At 39.1% G+C, this 18,569-nt stretch overlaps 1 protein-coding gene across 1 annotated transcript in view; it reads right to left on the bottom strand.

The window, feature by feature from the left end:
* Nucleotides 1-9,557: 9,557 nt before the first annotated feature.
* ADAMTS5 (ADAM metallopeptidase with thrombospondin type 1 motif 5) overlaps nucleotides 9,558-18,569 on the bottom strand; it is a 57,973-nt gene continuing 48,961 nt past the window's right edge. Inside the window, exon 8 of the mRNA XM_025281930.3 lies at nucleotides 9,558-16,607. Coding sequence (XP_025137715.2) covers nucleotides 16,040-16,607 — 568 coding nt within the window. The 3' untranslated portion in view covers nucleotides 9,558-16,039. The remainder of the gene's footprint in view (nucleotides 16,608-18,569) is intronic.

The following is an 18,569-nucleotide window of genomic DNA, read 5'->3' as shown; positions in this document are numbered from 1 at the left end:
TGCATCTAAAATAAACTATTGTTTAAACGTACACTTGAAGGAACAAAACTTTCATTCTTCTCAATTCTTTTCACTTGGCTATTTGGGATATATTCCACTTAGCTCATTCAGAAAATGTGCATACCTGGCTTTGGGCACAATGCTAATATTCTGAAATGGATGGACCAGGGCTAGTTTCCACGCATTTCTTGCAATCGGTTGCATGTGGCTGGAAGTCAGACTAACAGGGATTTATAGTAATTGCCTATTATCAGTCTATGTCATGCTCACCTGCATAATCCATCAATTGTCCCCCATATGCCCAGGACTCATAACCTACCTGAGGTTATTTGATTCTTATATGAAGAAACACAGCAAGTGCCAATGATGCAAAATGAAGCATGGCCCTCAGCTCCTACTGCTCCAACTATCACAGCACCGAGGAGAAGAACGTCACGGGCCTGTTGACTCCCATCTCGTTAGAAGGTAAAAAGTAGTTTCCTGAGAATGTGCATTCCACAGGCCGAGCAGGGCAGGAGTCATCTACTAAGGTGGTATCTCTTAGCCTCAACACTTCTGACGTTTTGGGTGAGATAATGCCTGGTCTGTGCATTGCAGAATCTCTTGATTCTTTCCATTACATACTAGTAGTGTCTTGACCCCTGCATTCTGGCAATCAACAACATTCCCAAACAGTGTCAAATATCCCCCTGGGGAAAGCGGGGGATTTGCTCTGAATGAGAACTACTGTACCGGGGAAAAGTAAAACTAGGCTCTTATAATTGGCCAGCATTGTGCACTGAATTCCTGAAGTATACAGGATAATAGTATACAGGACAAAAGGAAATAATTAGATAAATATTTATGAAACATGTGCTCAGATGCTCAGTCGTGTCTGACTCTTTGAGACCCCCTGAACTATAGCCCACCAGGCCCCTCTGTCCACAGAATTCTCCTGGCAAGAATACTGGAGTGAGTTGCCGTTTCCTCCTCCAGGGGATCTTCCCTTATTAAACATGCTTACAAGTAATATATATATTATACCCATATCTGTGTATGTATGTATTGTTGTTGTTGCTGTTGTTCAGTTGCTAAGTCAAGTTTGACTCTTTGTGACCCTGTGGACTGCAGCAGGCCAGGCTCCGCTGTCCTCCACTATCTCCCGGAGTTAGCTCAAATTCATGTCCATTGAATTGGTGATGCTATCTAACCATCTCATCCTGTGCTGCCCCCTTCTACTTTTGTCTTCAATCTTCCCCAGCGTCAGGGTCTTTTCCAATGAGTCAGCTCTTTGCATTAGGTGGCCAAAGTATTGGACTTCAGGTTTCAGGGTCAGCATCATGTGTATGTATGTGTGTGTGTGTGTATGTGTATATATCACACATATCTCCAAAAGTACACTGATGGTTTTGGAAAACTTCACTGGGGGAGGGGAGTGGTAAAAATAAACCAGTTATGGTACTTCTGCTGCTGCTGCTGCTAAGTCACTTCAGTCGTGTCCGACTCTGTGTGATCCCATAGACGGCGGCCCACCAGGCTCTCCCATCCCTGGGATTCTCCAGGCAAGAACACTGGAGTGGGTTGCCATTTCCTTCTCCAATGCATGAAAGTGGAAAGTGAAAGTGAAGTCGCTCAGTCATGTCTGACTCTTAGGGACCCCGTGGACTGCAGCCTACCAGGCTCCTCCATCCATGGGATTTTCCAGGCAAGAGTACTGGAGTGGGGTGCCATTGCCTTCTCCAATGGTACTTCTAGAGCACTTGTTTTTGGAACAAAAGTTGCAATGTGAGAATGGTAGACTCTTTCGCCTACATTGGTCTTTACTTTGACCAATTCATTGGTTTTAATTTTACCCTTTCTTGTTATGCAAAACAATTGTAGTTTTTTTTCCACTTGATAACCCATCAACTATATGAATACATATACTATATATATTGTTCTAAAGTCCCATTCCAACTTTTTTAAAAACCATACAAAATAGGACATTGTTGTAAGTTCCTTCAGTTTTCCAACTTCTTTCTTTCCCCAAAGGAACTTCAGTCTGTTTATATTATTTTTAAATTACAGTTCCCAGAATTGAAATGGGAACTTGAGTCAATGAGCAATGCTTTTGTCTTAACAATGAGAAAATTCAACAAGGATTTAAACCTTTAAAAATTTTTTTTCGTAGAACAAGTATTCCAAAGACAGTTGACTGTTGGCACTGGTTCAGCTTTGCAATGACAGTCTCTTCTGCCCTACTATTGTTAATATAGAGCAAGGAGGAAGGTGAAATATGTTAACATTAACAGTGTCTGCAGCATGGAGAATAGGAGCACAATTACTGAATGCAACTGTATCAGTATACTTCAAGAGTCTAATTGCTTCTTTGGCAACTATATCACATGACTGCCTCTGTATTTAACTATCAGAGAAACTGTCACACTGCAATATAATTTCTTTGTAACCTATATGCATCTCCTTGAGGAATTATAACTATTTATTATTGCAATGATATTATTAACATCATTTCAGGCTATATTCTTTAAGTGAACAGTAAATTTTTTTTTAAACTTATCAATGTATACCAAATATATTCTAATCTAAAACTTTTCACTTGCAAAAGTTGTTTATTAGAATATTTCCATTTAAAACATATTTATTTTTCTTTCTGTTGCATTATAATTTCTTGTTTAGCTCAAAGTTCTGTGAATTCTCTAGTAATTGTGTATAATATTTGTGTGCACATCCACTTATGAAGCAAACCACAGTTTTAATCAGGTTCTTAAAGTGATACTTGGCTTAAGAAGTTTAAACTTCTTATACAATATAGATTTTTTTTAAAAGATGAGAAATTAAAAGAAAATTTCTCTGAGAGAATTATTTTCAGGAAAATGAAAGCAACGAGCAAGGGCCTATTTTGGAGAGATCTCTGTCTTCCTATGACCCTGAAGTAGTACCAAAAGAAGAAAAAACAGAAAGAAAAAGAGAAAGAGAAGAAAGAAAATAGCATCTTCTATGACACTTCTGGATTTCATGTCAAACTGTCTCTGAGCTCATATACTGGTGTCTTGCCAATGTCAAAATCCAAAGAAGGTTCAGGACTCTACTGGATTATAAAAACAAAAATAGTGGGCTCCAGAAATACTCCACAAGTACTGAAACAGTTTTATTATTTCACTAGGAGAAAAATGCAACAGACGGGTTGTCCTTTCTACAAATCCCTACCCATTTTCAGAAGTAGATGCCTTTATGATCCAGCAATCCCACTGCTGGGCATACACACTGGGGAAACCAGAAGGGAAAGAGACACGAGTACCCCAGTGTTCATCGCAGCACTGTTTATAATAGCCAGGACATGGAAGCAACCTAGATGTCCATCAGCAGATGAATGGATAAGAAAGCTGTGGTACATATACACAATGGAGTATTATTCAGCCATTAAAAAGAATACATTTGAATCAGTTCTAATGAGGTGGATGAAACTGGAGCCTATTATACAGAGTGAAGTAAGCCAGAAAGAAAAACACCAATACAGTATACTAACGCATATATATGGAATTTAGAAAGATGGTAACAATAACCCTGTGTACGAGACAGCAAAAGAGACACTGATGTATAGAACAGTCTTATGGACTCTGTGGGAGAGGGAGAGGGTGGGAAGATTTGGGAGAATGGCATTGAAACATGTAAAATATCATGTATGAAATGAGTTGCCAGTCCAGGTTCGATGCATGATACTGGATGCTTGGGGCTGGTGCACTGGGACGACCCAGAGGGATGGAATGGGAAGGGAGGAGGGAGGAGGGTTCAGGATGGGGAACACATGTATACCTGTGGCGGATTATGTAAAGTTTAAAAATAAAATAAAATTTAAAATCTTAAAAAAAAAAAAAAAGAAAAAAAAAAAAGTCTGTATTGATAGATTTATATTAATTCAACCATAGTCTCTGGCTTCCCTGGTGGCTCAGAAGGTAAAGAATGCCCCTGCAATGTGGGAGACCCCAGTTCGATCCCCGGGTTGGGAAGATCCTTTGGAGACTGGTGTGGCAACCCACTCCAGTATTCTTGCCTGGAAATGTCCATGGACAGAGGAACTTGGTGGGCTACCGTCCAGGGGATCACAAAGAGCCAGACACAACTGAGTGATTAACACACGCTAACTTCCTGTAGAACCAATGACATAGGAACTAATAAAATTAGGAGTGAGGACTATCACTGTAAAGGAACTAGAACTTGAGGTTGCCTGTACTAAATAGAGACAAATTAAGGTACTATTCACATTTCCTAAACAGCCCATTTCCTAAGTCTTCATCCTCCTAATTAGAGTGGCTTCCCTAGTGGCTCAGATGGTAAAGAATTTGTCTGCCATGCAGGAGACCTGGGATCACTCCCTGATGTGGGAAGATTCCCTGGAGAAGCGAATAGCTTATTCACTCCAGTATTCCTGCCTGGAGAGTTTCATGGACTGAGGAGCCTGGGGGCTATGGTCCATGGGGTCGCTTTACTTGCTTATGAAATGACCTGCAGATGATTGAACAATTTTATTGTATACATGTGGCTTAATATATTTTATAAAATAAATATTTATTTATTATTTGCTTAATTCCACAGGTACAGCTGATACCCTAAAATTTCTTTGCAATATTAAGTTTGAGACCTGATTAAGTCAGACATTCCTGGTCCACAGAGCTTCAACAACTTTTCAGACACATTGAAATGTTTTTTCAGGGAAAAGCATGCATAGTGGGAAAACTACAATAACAAAACTGAAACAGAGCAAAACAATAAAAATCAATTCATGTTTCCCACCCAACCAGAAAGATTCCCTAGAGTCTGGGCTGGTATACCCAGTTAATTACAAGACTGTGTGACTTCTTGTCTGCAGCCCACTGGTTTTGTACTCACACAAATATAAAGGGTAATGATTTCCACTTAATTGTTAGCTATTATGTCTTCGTAATTCTAAACATTGCTTTTTTCTGAAATGAAAGCCTCCATTTATTTGTGTGGAAATGACATGGTTGCAGAGAAAAGTTAACTTTTAAAGGTTGATAACTACAAAGAATAGCATATCGTATAATCTTTCAACTTTAGAAGAATCAAGGAAGGATCTATGAATGTTGTTGATTCCTGTATTGTGAAATTTTTAATTAGTTAGTTGTGCTAAAAAAGAGTGTTCTGGGACTTCAGAATCTTGGCCTCCAGAAACCATGTAGGTTCCACTTGGTACTCTAGAAACACCTACTCTTGGCCTTCTGAGCCACCTTGTAAGAAGACTGACCACAACCTGCTGAAAAGATCTTTCTTCAGGGCAAGACCTGAGATATATAAAAAGGAAGGCTCCAGCTGAACCCAACCTTCTCGTTGTCCTTGCCAAGATGCCAAACTTGTGAGTGAACCTGTCTTGGACCCTCCAGTCCCATCCAGCTACAGATGAATCTCATCAAATAACTCCAGTTCATATGTGAGGCAGGCACATCGCTTAACTGAGGCCTGACTCACAGTGTCATGAGGCTCAATACGCTGTAGTCTTAAACCACAAAATGTGGGGATGGTTTGTTAATAGCAATTTATACTCAGAACATCCTTATTAAAACTTTGACTTATTTGATCAAAACTTTTATTCACTGATTTATTGCCAACAAAAGATTTCTTAGCTGCATTTTGGAGAACAAGGTTCCAGGCAATAGATTTCTCTATTTCATGAACTCCTATCCCTTCTGCCCCTATTTTCAATCTGTTTTCACTTGTTCTAATCTGTAGCTGCAGATTCTCACTTCCCCTCAAGTTTTTAGCTCATCCTGTATTTGAGTCAAGGTATATATATGGACCACTTTTCCAGCAGCCCAAGCGACTCCATGTCAAAGTGAGCTTAGATAAGGGTCTGATCTCAAGCCTTTGTCCCTGTTTTAGCAAGTCAGAGTCTTTGTTTTTCTGTGTTCCCCCTTCTTATACTATAACCCCAAGAACTAGTTCCTAACCTTGATCATTGTTCATTCAGCTTAATGGTCTAAACCAGTTCAGTTAAGTTCAGTTCAGTCGCTCATTCATGTCCAACTCTTTGCAAACCCATGAACCGCAGCATGCCAGGCCTCCCTGTCCATCACCAACTCTCAGAGTCCACCTAAACCCATGTCCATTGGTTCAGTGATGCCATCCAACCATCTCACCTAGAGCCAGACATCCTGGAATGTGAAGTCAAATGGGCCTTAGAAAGCATCACTACAAACAAAGCTAGTGCAGGTGATGGAATTCCAGATGAGCTATTTCAAATCCTAAAAGATGATGCTGTGAAAGTGCTGCACTCAATATGCCAGCAAATTTGGAAAACTCAGCAGTGGCCATAGGACTGGAAAAGGTCAGTTTTCATTCCAATCCCAAAGAAAGGCAATGCCAAAGAATGCTCAAACTACCGCACAATTGCACTCATCTCACACGCTAGTAAAGTAATGCTCATCAACTGTTGTCCCCTTCTCCTCCTGCCCTCAATCTTTCTCAGCATCAGGGTTTTTTCAAATGAGTCAGCTCTTTGCATCAGGTGGCCAAAGTATTGGAGTTCCAGCTTCATTCAACCTTGAATGTTCATTTGAAGGACTGATGCTGGAGCTGAAGCCCCAATCCTTTAGCCACCTGATGCCAAGAGCTAACTCATTGAAAAGACCCTGATGCTGAGAAGGACTGAGGGCAGGATGAGAAGGGAGTGACAGAGAATGAGAGGGTTGGATGGCATCACCAACTCAATGGACGTGAGTTTGAGCAAACTCAGGGATATAATGAAGGACAAGGAAGCCTGGTGTGCTGTAGTGCATGGGATCCCAAAGAGCCACACATAACTTACCAACTGAAAAGATATTAGGCTCAGCTTGGCTCAGTTGGGTCTCTGGTTTGGGTATAACCAGGTTGAAATCAAAGTGTCAACAGAGTTGCCTTCCTTTCTGGAGGCTCTGAGGATGACTCTGATTCTGAACTTCATGCTGTTGCCAGAATCCAGTGTCTTGCAGGTGTAGAGCTGAGGTCCCTGTTTTCTTCCTGGCTGTCAACTGGGGGATCATTCTCAGCTTCTAGACTCTTTCTACATTCCTTGGCCTCTGACTCCCTCTCTCCATCTTCAGAGTCAACAGTCATGCGTAGAATCCTTCTCATTCTTGGAATTTCTCTGACTTGCCCTTCTGCCTTTCTTTCCTGCCTTTAAGAGTTCATATGATTACTTTGAACCCTCCACCCCACTCCCGGTTAGCCCAAGATAACCAACCTAGATAGCATATTCAAAAGCAGAGACATTACTTTTCTAACAAAGGTCCGTCTAATCAAGCCTATGGTTTTTCCTGTGGTCATGCATGTATGGATGTGAGAGTTGGACTGTGAAGAAGGCTGAACACCAAAGAATTGATGCTTTTGAACTGTGGTGTTGGAGAAGACTCTTGAGAGTCCCTTGGACTGCAAGGAGATCCAACCAGTCCATTCTGAAGGAGATCAGCCCTGGGATTTCTTTGGAGGGAATGATGCTGAAGCTGAAACTCCAATACTTTGGCCACCTCATGCAAAGAGTTGACTCATCGGAAAAGACTCTGATGCTGGGAGGGATTGGGGGCAGGAGGAGAAGGGGACGACAGAGGATGAGATGGCTGGATGGCATCACTGACTCGATGGACATGAATCTCAGTGAACTCTGGGAGTTGGTGGTGGACAGGGAGGCCTGGCATGCTGCAGTTCATGGGGTTGCAAAGAGTTGGACATGACTGAGCGACTGAACTGAACTGAACTGAACCTTCCTTTCTTGAATTAGAGAGGGTAGTAGCATTAATTCCATCTGCAAAATGCCTTTACAGCAGTATCTGGATTAGCGTTTGATTGAATGATCAAGGGATGGGAATTATGGAGGGACATCTTTAGAATTCTTTTACAACATGTCATCCTAGGAACTAAAGATCTGTCTTGGAACTAAGGAGCTACCATCCATCGGCTTTGGTTTCCCTACATCCTTGATCTTTTGTCTAAAATGTCAGAGCTCCCTGTTTAAAATATTTTCATTACCTGTTTTTCCCCACTTGCTAAGATATCTTTGACCATTTTCTGAATCCCTTTAGTGATGATTATCTACTTGGTTGCTATCCATTCCTTCCCTCTTTCCTTCATTTGGCAAGTACTTATGAGTATTTATTTTTGCCAGGTACTTTCAGGGTAGCTGAGGAAATGGCAGTGAAGAAACAAACAAAAGACTGTGCTCTCAAGATATGTTGTCAGTTGGCCAAAAAGTTCATAACAACTTGCAGAAAAACCTGAAAGAACTTTTTGGTCAGCCCAATATATCAAGAAAGACCCCAGAGAATCTAGGAATTAAAGATGGTTTGGACTTTTCACATGCCTATAGTTCCATTTTGAACCATCTTTTTTGTTCATTTTACTTCTAATCTAAAAACTAGCCTCCGGACCACTTTTATACTTTCTACTTTGCCTGAACTAGCTCAATATTAACGTGAAGGAGTTTGTACGATTAAATACCAAGGTGCTTTTTCCCCTTCCAGCCATTTACTGGTTTTCTAAATCAAATTCTCTCTCCTTAAACAACAGTTCTTTGTACACTCTAAGCTCTTGTCTCTTTTCTCACCGTTTGCCCAACTCTCCACAGTTTCCATGCCATTTTAATTGGAACTTTAGGATCGCTCTTGTTTTTACTCAAAGGCCCACACATTAGGTCATTTAAATTCTCCCCCTAACCCTCCCCCCAATTTCACGAATTCTTCCATGCACCCTGCAACCTCTCCCTCAGACTCCTAGTACTTTAAGAAGCCAATAATTGATGACAAATATCTAAGGGTATTATACTAGTGCTTGGTCCTTGGTGGCAGCTAGATGACCGCTGACAATTATTATGATTTGAGGGCCATCTGCAGTGTTGGGATCTTAAGACCAATGTGCTAAGGGTCGTGGAGTGGAAAACCTGGGAGACAGATTGTGATGTATTTACTATTGCGCCTGACACAAAGAGGTGTTCAATAATCTTAAATTATAATATGCCAGACTTTTAAATGTTTAAGTGTTTTTAATTATTTCTTTCAACACTATACATCCTACCAAGAAGAAAATTTAAAGTACAATTCTGAAGTACTATTTGATAAGAAAGAGAAATTCAGGGTTTGCAATGTATACTAACTAATAATGATTTCAGTTTTAGAAGGAATTCATGTCCTTCAGAATCTTAATGCTATAAATTTGATACCAAATAAATAGCCTTTTGCTAGTGAATGTTAATGCCTTTTAAATTTCCATGCATGCATTATTTTTTTGGCTCTTTAGTTTTATAAAAGTAAGGATGAAGTAGGTAGGTTATGTTGCTTGTGGTTCCAATTTAACATCAGAAGTCTGATACTAGACAGATGTAGGGGCTGATGGTCTGGTAAGAAGAACGTGAAGCAAAAGTTCATTATAGCTTAAGATAGACCAAGTATTAAAGGCCTGTGCCAAAGTGGATGAGAGATGGTAGATTCTAGAGAACCTGGGGCTTCATTAGGACCTAGCTTGGTCCTGTTGCTGTTATGAGAACAGACAGTAGTTTCTACCTCTAAAACATATTATATGCCGTACATACTTTAACCTATTTTACAATTTACATTTATTATGCCCACTGAAACCACAAAACCAATGTTTAATTTTACAGTTTAAAGTCACACATAAGGAAATGCTTTACAAAATAGGATATTGTTCCTTAATGAAAAATATTACAGTAAAGGTCCCAAACATCTTATATCAAGTGGTTTACCTGAATAACAGAGCTGTTGTGGAATGTAGGCTACAAAACACAGTAATGCTTTCAATAGTTGTTTCAGGTTTGAAATATGCCAAAGCTGAAGAGACATTTTAAACAAGACCCGTCTTCGTTTTCCAAGATCTTTTTTTTTAATTTTCCAACAGCATTGTATTCACTGAAAAAATGCCATCACTTCTGGAAAACTGAGAGTAAAAAGCAGCTTACATTTTACTGCTTGTATACAGCATGTAAATCTTCAATATTTTACTCTGCCTTGAAAGCATCTTTCAAGACTTAAAAATATCAGTTCTATACCTATTTTGGTTTATTACTTGACTTGACTCACAGACACTAATATGGAAGTCAAATATCTGTGGCCACTGCCCACATCAAATCCAACATATTCCTGAAATCTGTTTAGTTATCCACAGTCTATTTACAAAGCACATGCATGATTTTCTCTGATGAATGATCTTATTAAAATGTAAGCAGTATTTGTCAACTCCTACATTTATGTTATGCTGGAGTGTGCAATGCAAAAATACCATCCAGAGACAATATAAATTTCTTAATCCAAAGTCTAGTTTCACAAAGTCACACAGTATGATACTCTATCTTAGATATACTCAGCATGGGGTGAAATGTTTCTAATACGTTGTGAGTTGTTACAGAAAAGATGGAGATAGAGTAGCCAAGTGTACAGACATAAAATACTGCATAACTTGAAATCCAGCCAAATATACACAAAAGGTCCTTTGTGTATAAGAAACTTGAAACAAGTTTGTTTGAAAGGAATGCAGATGCCTTAGTACATGATGGAATGTGACTCATCTAAAACTGGGCTACGGTGACCTGATGCTTTTCAAGTTTGGATGTCACCTTAAATATCCTCAATGTACATGGAGCTTCTGTCACTAAACCCTGCCAATCTGAATGACCATTAGGTACAATTTCCCAAACTTTGATTATCAAGTTGTGCCCAGCCTTGACAAAAAGACTTAAAGAGCTCTTTCTTGCAAACCAAGAAATCACGTAGAATAAAATAGTAACTCAGTAATACTGCATTTGGCAGTTGGGTCACTGAAAATGCTAGCACCTTGATAAAGATTGCAATTGTTCATTGGATGTGCCAAAGGAAAAGTAAAAAAAAAAAAAAAAAAAATCCCTGTTTTATTTGTAAATCACAGTTGTCCTCACAGTGTTAGACTTGGATCATTCTGCTGTGGCAGTGCCTTATAGGAAGATGTGTGCGTGTGTGCTCAGTCATGCCCAACTCTTTGGCAACCCCATGGACTGTAGCCCACTAGGCTGCTTTGCCCATCGGATTTTCCAGGCAAGAATACTGGAGTGGGTTGCCATTTTCCTACTCCAGGGGATCTTCCCAACCCAAAGATTGAACCCGCAATAGGATGATGGGCCATTATTTTTTTTTTTCACTTAACCTATGGCAGTGCACATGGACCAGCTGGTGGAGCCGTGAGATATGGACCACAGACAGCAAACTTACTGTTAGTGTGAGAACATTAAGAGAGTGCAAGTTAATGAATATATATATATATATATATATATTTATTTCAGTCCTATTCCATCTTAAAACCAACATTTTCTAACAACACATTCCTTTATCTTTTCTACAAAATCTGCATTGACAATTATGATAGCATGGCAACAGGATAGCCAAATGGAATACTTTCCTGATCTGAACACTATGTATATTTTCATTTTCTGAATCACTGATGCATGGGTTGGTGTTTCAATATGTTCTCATATATTAATTGAATAGAACATTCAGTATGCAGTGTAGACTGATGTGTTTTAAGAGCTGTAACTTGAAAAGTCATTTCTGTAGTTCATGCTAGTGAAAGTGAAACTCACTCAGTCATGTCCGACTCTTTGCAACTCCATGGACTATTCAGTCTATGGAATTCTCCAGTCCAGAATACTGGACTGGGTATTTCCCTTCTCCAGGGGATCTTCTTATCCTTGGGATCAAGCCCCAGATCTCCGGCATTGCACGCAGATTCTTTACCAGCTGAGCTACAAAGGAAGCCCCGTAGTTCATGCTAACAGGGAGCTACTAGAAAGACTGTATTTTTCAGTGGGCTAGTTGATCTAACCACTTAGTTGGTCTACCTGTTTGACAACCTAAAACTACAGGTTGTTGTCAAATTAGAAAAATAAGAGAGAAAACATACAAGTTCCTTTTCTGTGTGTCTATATGATAGATCACCTTGACCCTGCACTTGAATGGCCATTTGTGTTCTCAAGGTCATTCATGTAGAATAAAATAGTAACTCAGAGGTTTCTTTGTAACTTTGAAATGTTAAAAAAAAATATATAAGGTGTTTCTATCACTTCAAGTTTGACTATTAATAGATTAATAATAGTCACTGATCATGCAGATAAGATTTCATACTCAGCCACAAACTATTAGCAAAATCCAGCGGTTGTTAAGTTCAATCTTATTTCACAGTGAACTCTAAGTTATAGCACAAGTCCTGAACTTCTTTGGATCTGGCTGCTGTCCTCTCCTAAACCATTAAAATGATCTTGTTAATAAAGGAGCCAAGGGGAGAAACATCAGAACCAAAGATTGATCTGGTCAACTGCGTGTCCAGAGGTGCTTTGCCTTACTGTGACCAGATTGTGAAATTATAGTCTGGGGCAAGCTGGTGTGATAAAGGTGTCCCTGCTTGTCCCAAATATTATCCCTCCAAAAGATTAACTTGTAATAGTAAAACATCATATCATATCAATGGAGATCCAGAAACAGTTGTGACTACAGAAAGTTATGCAGAAACAGCTATGACTACGAACATCTAAATCATTTAAATTCGATTTGTTTACTCTCATTTATAAATTCCTAAAGATGCTGAGAGGAAATGATACTAATGTTAAGAAGGGTTTCTAAAGCAGCAGCAGAAGTTATTTTGCTGTATTATCATTGATATCATTTGGAGGTTGTGATATATCAACAACTCCTTGTCCAAGTTTGTCAGTGAAAGTGTATGGACCTGATTCTGAATTGTCTTAGCTTCTACTGGAAGCTTCCAGGCTACCTATATACTCTGGTTTTAAACTTAGACCTTAGTTCCTTGAATAAATGTGTTTCTTAGCTGAGGTTTGGGAAGATTAGGAACCCAAAGACCTGTTAACATAACTACAAGTGATGAACACTACTAGCCATGGAAGATTAAATTTAAAATGTCCTTAGAAAGGAAAGGAACAGTATCAGAATAAGAATACATAAGGAATATACACATATACACCTGTTTCACACAGAAAGCTTTCAGTAAAAAAAAAAAAAATACAAAAGCAACCAGTGCCATATATTATGTAAACTCACAAAGTGTACTTTATACACAAATATGAAGCATAAATTAAAAAGTAGGACAACAGCAAAACATCTTAAATATAGAAGAATTTGCACATATTTTTGTTAAATAAGAATAAATAATTTTATCACACAAATTCACATACCAGTTGCAAAAACAATAAATTACTTTTTTTTTCAGTGCTGCATTTTTTTTGTCTGTGATTAATCCCTTCATTCTTAATGTGCTAAAACTGTTTCCACAGGAAGGCAGAGGAAATTGAATTGGTTGAATAAATTAAAACAATGTCCTTAAGCCTCTAAACGACAAGGTAGGGCTTCATTTGACATTTTCTGTTCCAGAAGAAATAAACGTTGTATTGTTCAGGGATCCCTTTTATCTACTGAAACAATCTGGAGCGTTTAGTTTTGTGAGTGTGATTAGATTCTTACTAACCTGAGCATTTTCATACAAACTCTTTTAAACTCTTTTCTTTTTAGGAAGTGGCTTCCAGCATCCTGAATTTTACACTCTTAATTCAAGATGCAACTATGGAAAGGGAAAAGGCATAACACAACTTGAAACTGAACTAAATTACTGTGCATATAGTGAGGATTTTTCCTTTGCTCATCATTCTCTGTGTCTACCAAACACTCCATTTCTCTAAATTTCAGTTTCCAGTCTATATATTTTCTCAGGAGTTTAGACATACATTCCTTAGTCAATCTACTGATACCCATACAAAAAAAAAAAAAAAAAGCCCCTTAGATAGAAGCATGGAATAGTGGTTTATTTATTTTAAACTCTCTAGGATTGCTCCTACGAGAAGTGTAAAACTTCGGTATTTGGGGAAAATTGGAATCATTGATAAATCATATTTTACAAATCTATGAATACAGTATGGAGAAGCAGAATAGGAGACAATCACGTTTGCTCTTCAATTTTTTTTAATGTTACTGCCAATACAACCACAAAAGATTAAAAAATTGCCATAGCTGAATTACTTGATTCAAGTTATTTTGAATATTGGAAAAAGTAAAGCTGGTCTGTTAATTCTCTCAGCATAGTCAAATGATCAGTGTTATTTTTCTTTTTTCTACTGATGGGAACAGCTTTGCTCTCAGTGCCTCATATCAGGTACCTTCATCAAATGAAGGTTACCAGTCATGTACAGGCCTCCATTCTCTAGCTGGTACTTGATTAAGAAAAAGGACCATGTCTACAATGAAGTCAGCCTACAAAAACCCAAAGGATGATTTAACACTTTTGATTTCTTGAGAAAATACTTGAAACACAGAGACATCCATTCCCTTGGTTTACTGAAATGAATGTGCTATATCAAGATCAATTACATAATTCTTTTATATTAAAAATATGTTATGACAAAAATAAACTCTTATGAGTTTAAGGAAACTCAAATAGTAGTTCCCTAATATCCTTATAAGCAAATCTCTAATAATAGGGCACATTTGGTAGGATTATTATAAAATTTCATAAAAGCAAATTGTTTGTGCTATTTCACAAAGAAAAATCAAATAAAATGAAATATTTTAGTTTTTCTGAACCATGGCATAGAGGGATGTGGTTTATTGCCTATAAAGTTTCTATGCAGGTGACTGGAAAAATTTTCCATGTCTAACTATTCCAACTCACAATCTACCTAAACAGGCTATGGAAATAAGAGCAAACTTTGCAAAGGCCATCACATTTCATCACTCACTGATACTACCAAATGCTTTCTAACTGGGAACACTCTTAACAGTATCAGTATACTTGGATTAAAAAAAAAATGCAAAGAATTATTGCCCATGGTGTGGAAACAGTCTTGTTAATATTCACTTTTTTTTTGCACTAGCCACATTAACGATAACCACTTCTACATGCGTCAGACTACCAAGTCAACAAGTCCAAAACATCGTAGGTTCAGAACCCTTGAACAAAGCAAACAAACGAGCGAAAACAAAACGCATTATAAAGGCTTGCTGGTAAGAGGTATACCAGTGTTGAATGTGATTGAAGACTTTGCTGTGTGTTCTGTATGGCTACAACACATTGTGAGATATCAGATAGAAGCCACAGAGAGAGAAAGCAGTTGTGAAAATATAACTTGAAAATATGGTGAAGCAGGTATTTTTTTGTTTGTTTTTACTTTTAAACTCTAACAGGAGGAAATTAATTTTCAGACCTTTGAATACTGATACACACACAAACACTTCTTCTACCTCCTCATGATACATTAATTTGTCTGGCTGCCTGAAAAAATACAGGCAGTTAGTGATTTAAATAAATGGACCCCTGCATATATTTAAATGACTAGATACATTGAGACCCTTTTTTCTTTTCAGAATTTCTCAGAAGATGCTTGCTGTCAAAATGGTTTTTGACAAAAATTATATCTCCCAGAGTCTGAACATATAACTAACTCTTTTTAAAGCAGCAGCAAGTTCTTAATTTCCAGTAAAACATCCACAGCTCTTTCTGGAAACTGGAAAGAGTGGAAATAGCTGCAGACCTACTTTGGTCAAATACTTTTTTTTTTTTAATAGAAATATATATATATATATATATTTTGATAGAACCGAGTGATATAAAGTGACATACCAAGGAAGAATGTATTTACAAACAATAAAAATAAGCTGCTGTGTAAATAATATGCATGAAAATGATTATGATGCCTTTGAAGACATTCTATAAGAGGTAGGTGACGAGGGAGAGCCTGCTCGGCCATCTTCGAATGTCCCCTGATTCTACATTCATCCGTGTTTCTGCAATCTCCTCGGCCCAGGGGATGTTCAAGAACTCGCAAGTGTTTCCACGTTCCAAGGTCACCACTGTCCCACGAAGCAGTGCACACCTTCATTTTGGTCGCTGAGGGCAGATTCTGCCCATAATCGGACTCCTCGTTGACGATGACACGGCAGGGTGTGACTTTCTGCGCTTTAGGTGGAGCCTGTGTTCGCCACGCCTGCATCCGCGAGCCATCCTTTCAGCCGTCCGGGAGACGGTAACCACAGGGCTAACACTTCTTGAGCAAACACTGCTTAAACGCGGAAGGCCTCTGGGAGAGGAGACATCCCTTCGCCAGCTTCCGATTCCCGTCCTGGCACTGCACCGTCCTGGTGTGCCAGCCCGTGTCACAGGTTCGCGAACAGGCAAGCCAGGGGCCCGTTACCCACTGCAGCTGCGGGGTGGGCGAGCCCACTTTATTGCTGCCCTGGCTGGTGACAGAGTTTGCTTTTGGAGCCGACTTCTTGGGAACGAAGAAGCTGTAGCGGACATCGAGGGCTTTCGTGGGGTCTGTGGCAAGAATCTGCACGATGAGAATTTCCTTGGTGGCTGAGTAGCCCATCCCATGCAAGAAGTCGTCCCTGTGGCTCCAACCGCTGTAGTTCATGACGGTCCCGTTGATGTCGATGATGGTTTCCGAAGTGGAGATCATGTACTTGCCATTGATCAAGTACTCACCGTTTTTCTTCTTCAGGGCTAAGTAGGCAGTGAATCTGGTCTGGTCTTTGGCCTTGAACTGGCGGACTTTTATGTGAGTTGCCCCTTCCGGGATCCTCACGACGTCAGTGTAACCCTTACTGGAAAGCAGGGATGTCGGGCAGGGGAGAGAGGAGGAACAGGGGGCGAGGTGGGGGAGGGAGGAGGAAGAAAAAAAAAAAAAAAAGTAAGACGCTTAACAAATAGATGCACAAATAGAATTTCTCTAAAAGCGTGGAAGACCCGGGTTTCATCCCTGGGTGGGTATCAAAGGGAATGGAGAGAAGGGAATGGATACCCACTCCAATATTCTTGCCTGGAGAATTCCATGGACAGAGGAGCCTGGTGGGTTACAGTCCATAGGGTCACAAAGAGTCGGACACTAACTGAATGATTAACACTCATACATTACCTTATCTTAGTGCAGTTTTAATGTATTAAGATTTAAAATTTTCAATTTATTAAAGCTTAAAATTGTTTTCAAATGGTTTTCTTATAACAAGATAAAATTATAGTTAGACTATCACATGGTATACATTTCTTTAAACAACAGGATTTTTTTTATTTTTAAAATTTTCTCTTATTATTTTTGGCCACACCATGAGTCACGAGGGATCGTAGTTCCCTGATCAGGGATTGAACCTATGCCCCCTGCAGCGACAGCACAGTCTTAACCACTGAACCAGGAAGGGATGTCCTGTATACATGTTTATTACGATGCTCAAAATTTACAAAGCTACTCTATGTTCTTTTTGGCACAAAATGGGATACACATAAACTCAAACCAACAAAAATCTACCCTCAATTCATCTCACAGAAATCTTTCAATTAACGTTCCTCAAGCTTGTATGCACATTAAGATCACATGGGGATCTTTGAAAAAGTTCAAAGCCTGCAAATCTGAACCCAGGGCAGTTGCATCCTCATCTTTCAGGATGGGTCAGAGGCAGCAGTACTTTTGGAGTTTCTCCCGCCGTTCCAATGCACATACTAGTTGAGAAACCATGGGCTTAATTATTTGTTAGACCAGAGACAGCATGGGGCTCTGATTGGGTTTCTACCTAACACTCTGGATTTGCTGGGGCAGGACAGAAAATACAACATAAAATTCTGTAACTGGGTAACCACAGCTTACTGGTATCAAAAGTGGGGGGGTGGGGTGGAGAAACATTAATGCCTTAGCAAGTTTCCCAGAATTACTAGGGTCTGCAAAACTTTATGGTGGACTGACTGAGGCTTTTATGATGAGCAACAAATGAGATAGATTTCTAATGATCCATCTTCTGCTCAAGAAAGTGGGCAAAGGTATAAGTAGCTCTGATACCCATAAGTTTGCAGAAAAGGTTAGGATGAAAGTTAACTGAGCACCAAGGCATTACACCAGTGCAGAGGAGGCATCTTTTGCCAAAATCTTTGTCTAAGTAATTAATGTCTCCATATGTTTTAGCTTCCTAGCTATTAAAATATAAACAAATACTTTGCTTGTGCAGTTTGACTAATGTGTGTGAAATTTACTTATTTACTTTCAAATTCTTACTCAAGTTTAGAGGATATGGGGCAACTGATCCATATATGGAAAATCCAAGTGTGTTTCCCACTCAAGCATTTCCTCTGATTTGGAGAGAAGGCTTATTCCCAGCGAAGGCCCCTTTGTACTGGGCATCTGATCTACAGTGATGGCCAGGCAGGTGGCAGAGCTTCTTACTGTCTTGAAGAGAGGAGATGCAATGTTGACTATACGGCTTACCTATTCAATTTGATTTATTAACTTTATTTATGTAGTACATTTTGGATTAAATTCTGTCACAGGATCTTTTTTTTTTTTAAGTGTCTAATAGTAAGAGATGAGATGTTTCTACAATGGCTTCAAACAAAGCCAGGAGAAAAATATTCCATCTTACCTAAAAGGCCTTCAGGGTGAAAGAGGAGAGTGAAAAAGCTGGCTTAAAACTCAACATTAAAAAAATGAAGATCATGGCACCTGGTCTCATAATTTCATGGAAAATAGAAGGGGGAAAAGTGGAAGCAGAGACAGAATTTACTTTGGGGGGCACCAAATCACT

This window comes from Bubalus bubalis, chromosome 1 (assembly GCF_019923935.1).
Source record: "Bubalus bubalis isolate 160015118507 breed Murrah chromosome 1, NDDB_SH_1, whole genome shotgun sequence".
Taxonomy (NCBI): domain Eukaryota; kingdom Metazoa; phylum Chordata; class Mammalia; order Artiodactyla; family Bovidae; genus Bubalus; species Bubalus bubalis.
The sequence above is the reverse complement of the archived record's forward strand: the minus strand, read 5'-3'. Positions and strand labels throughout refer to the sequence as shown.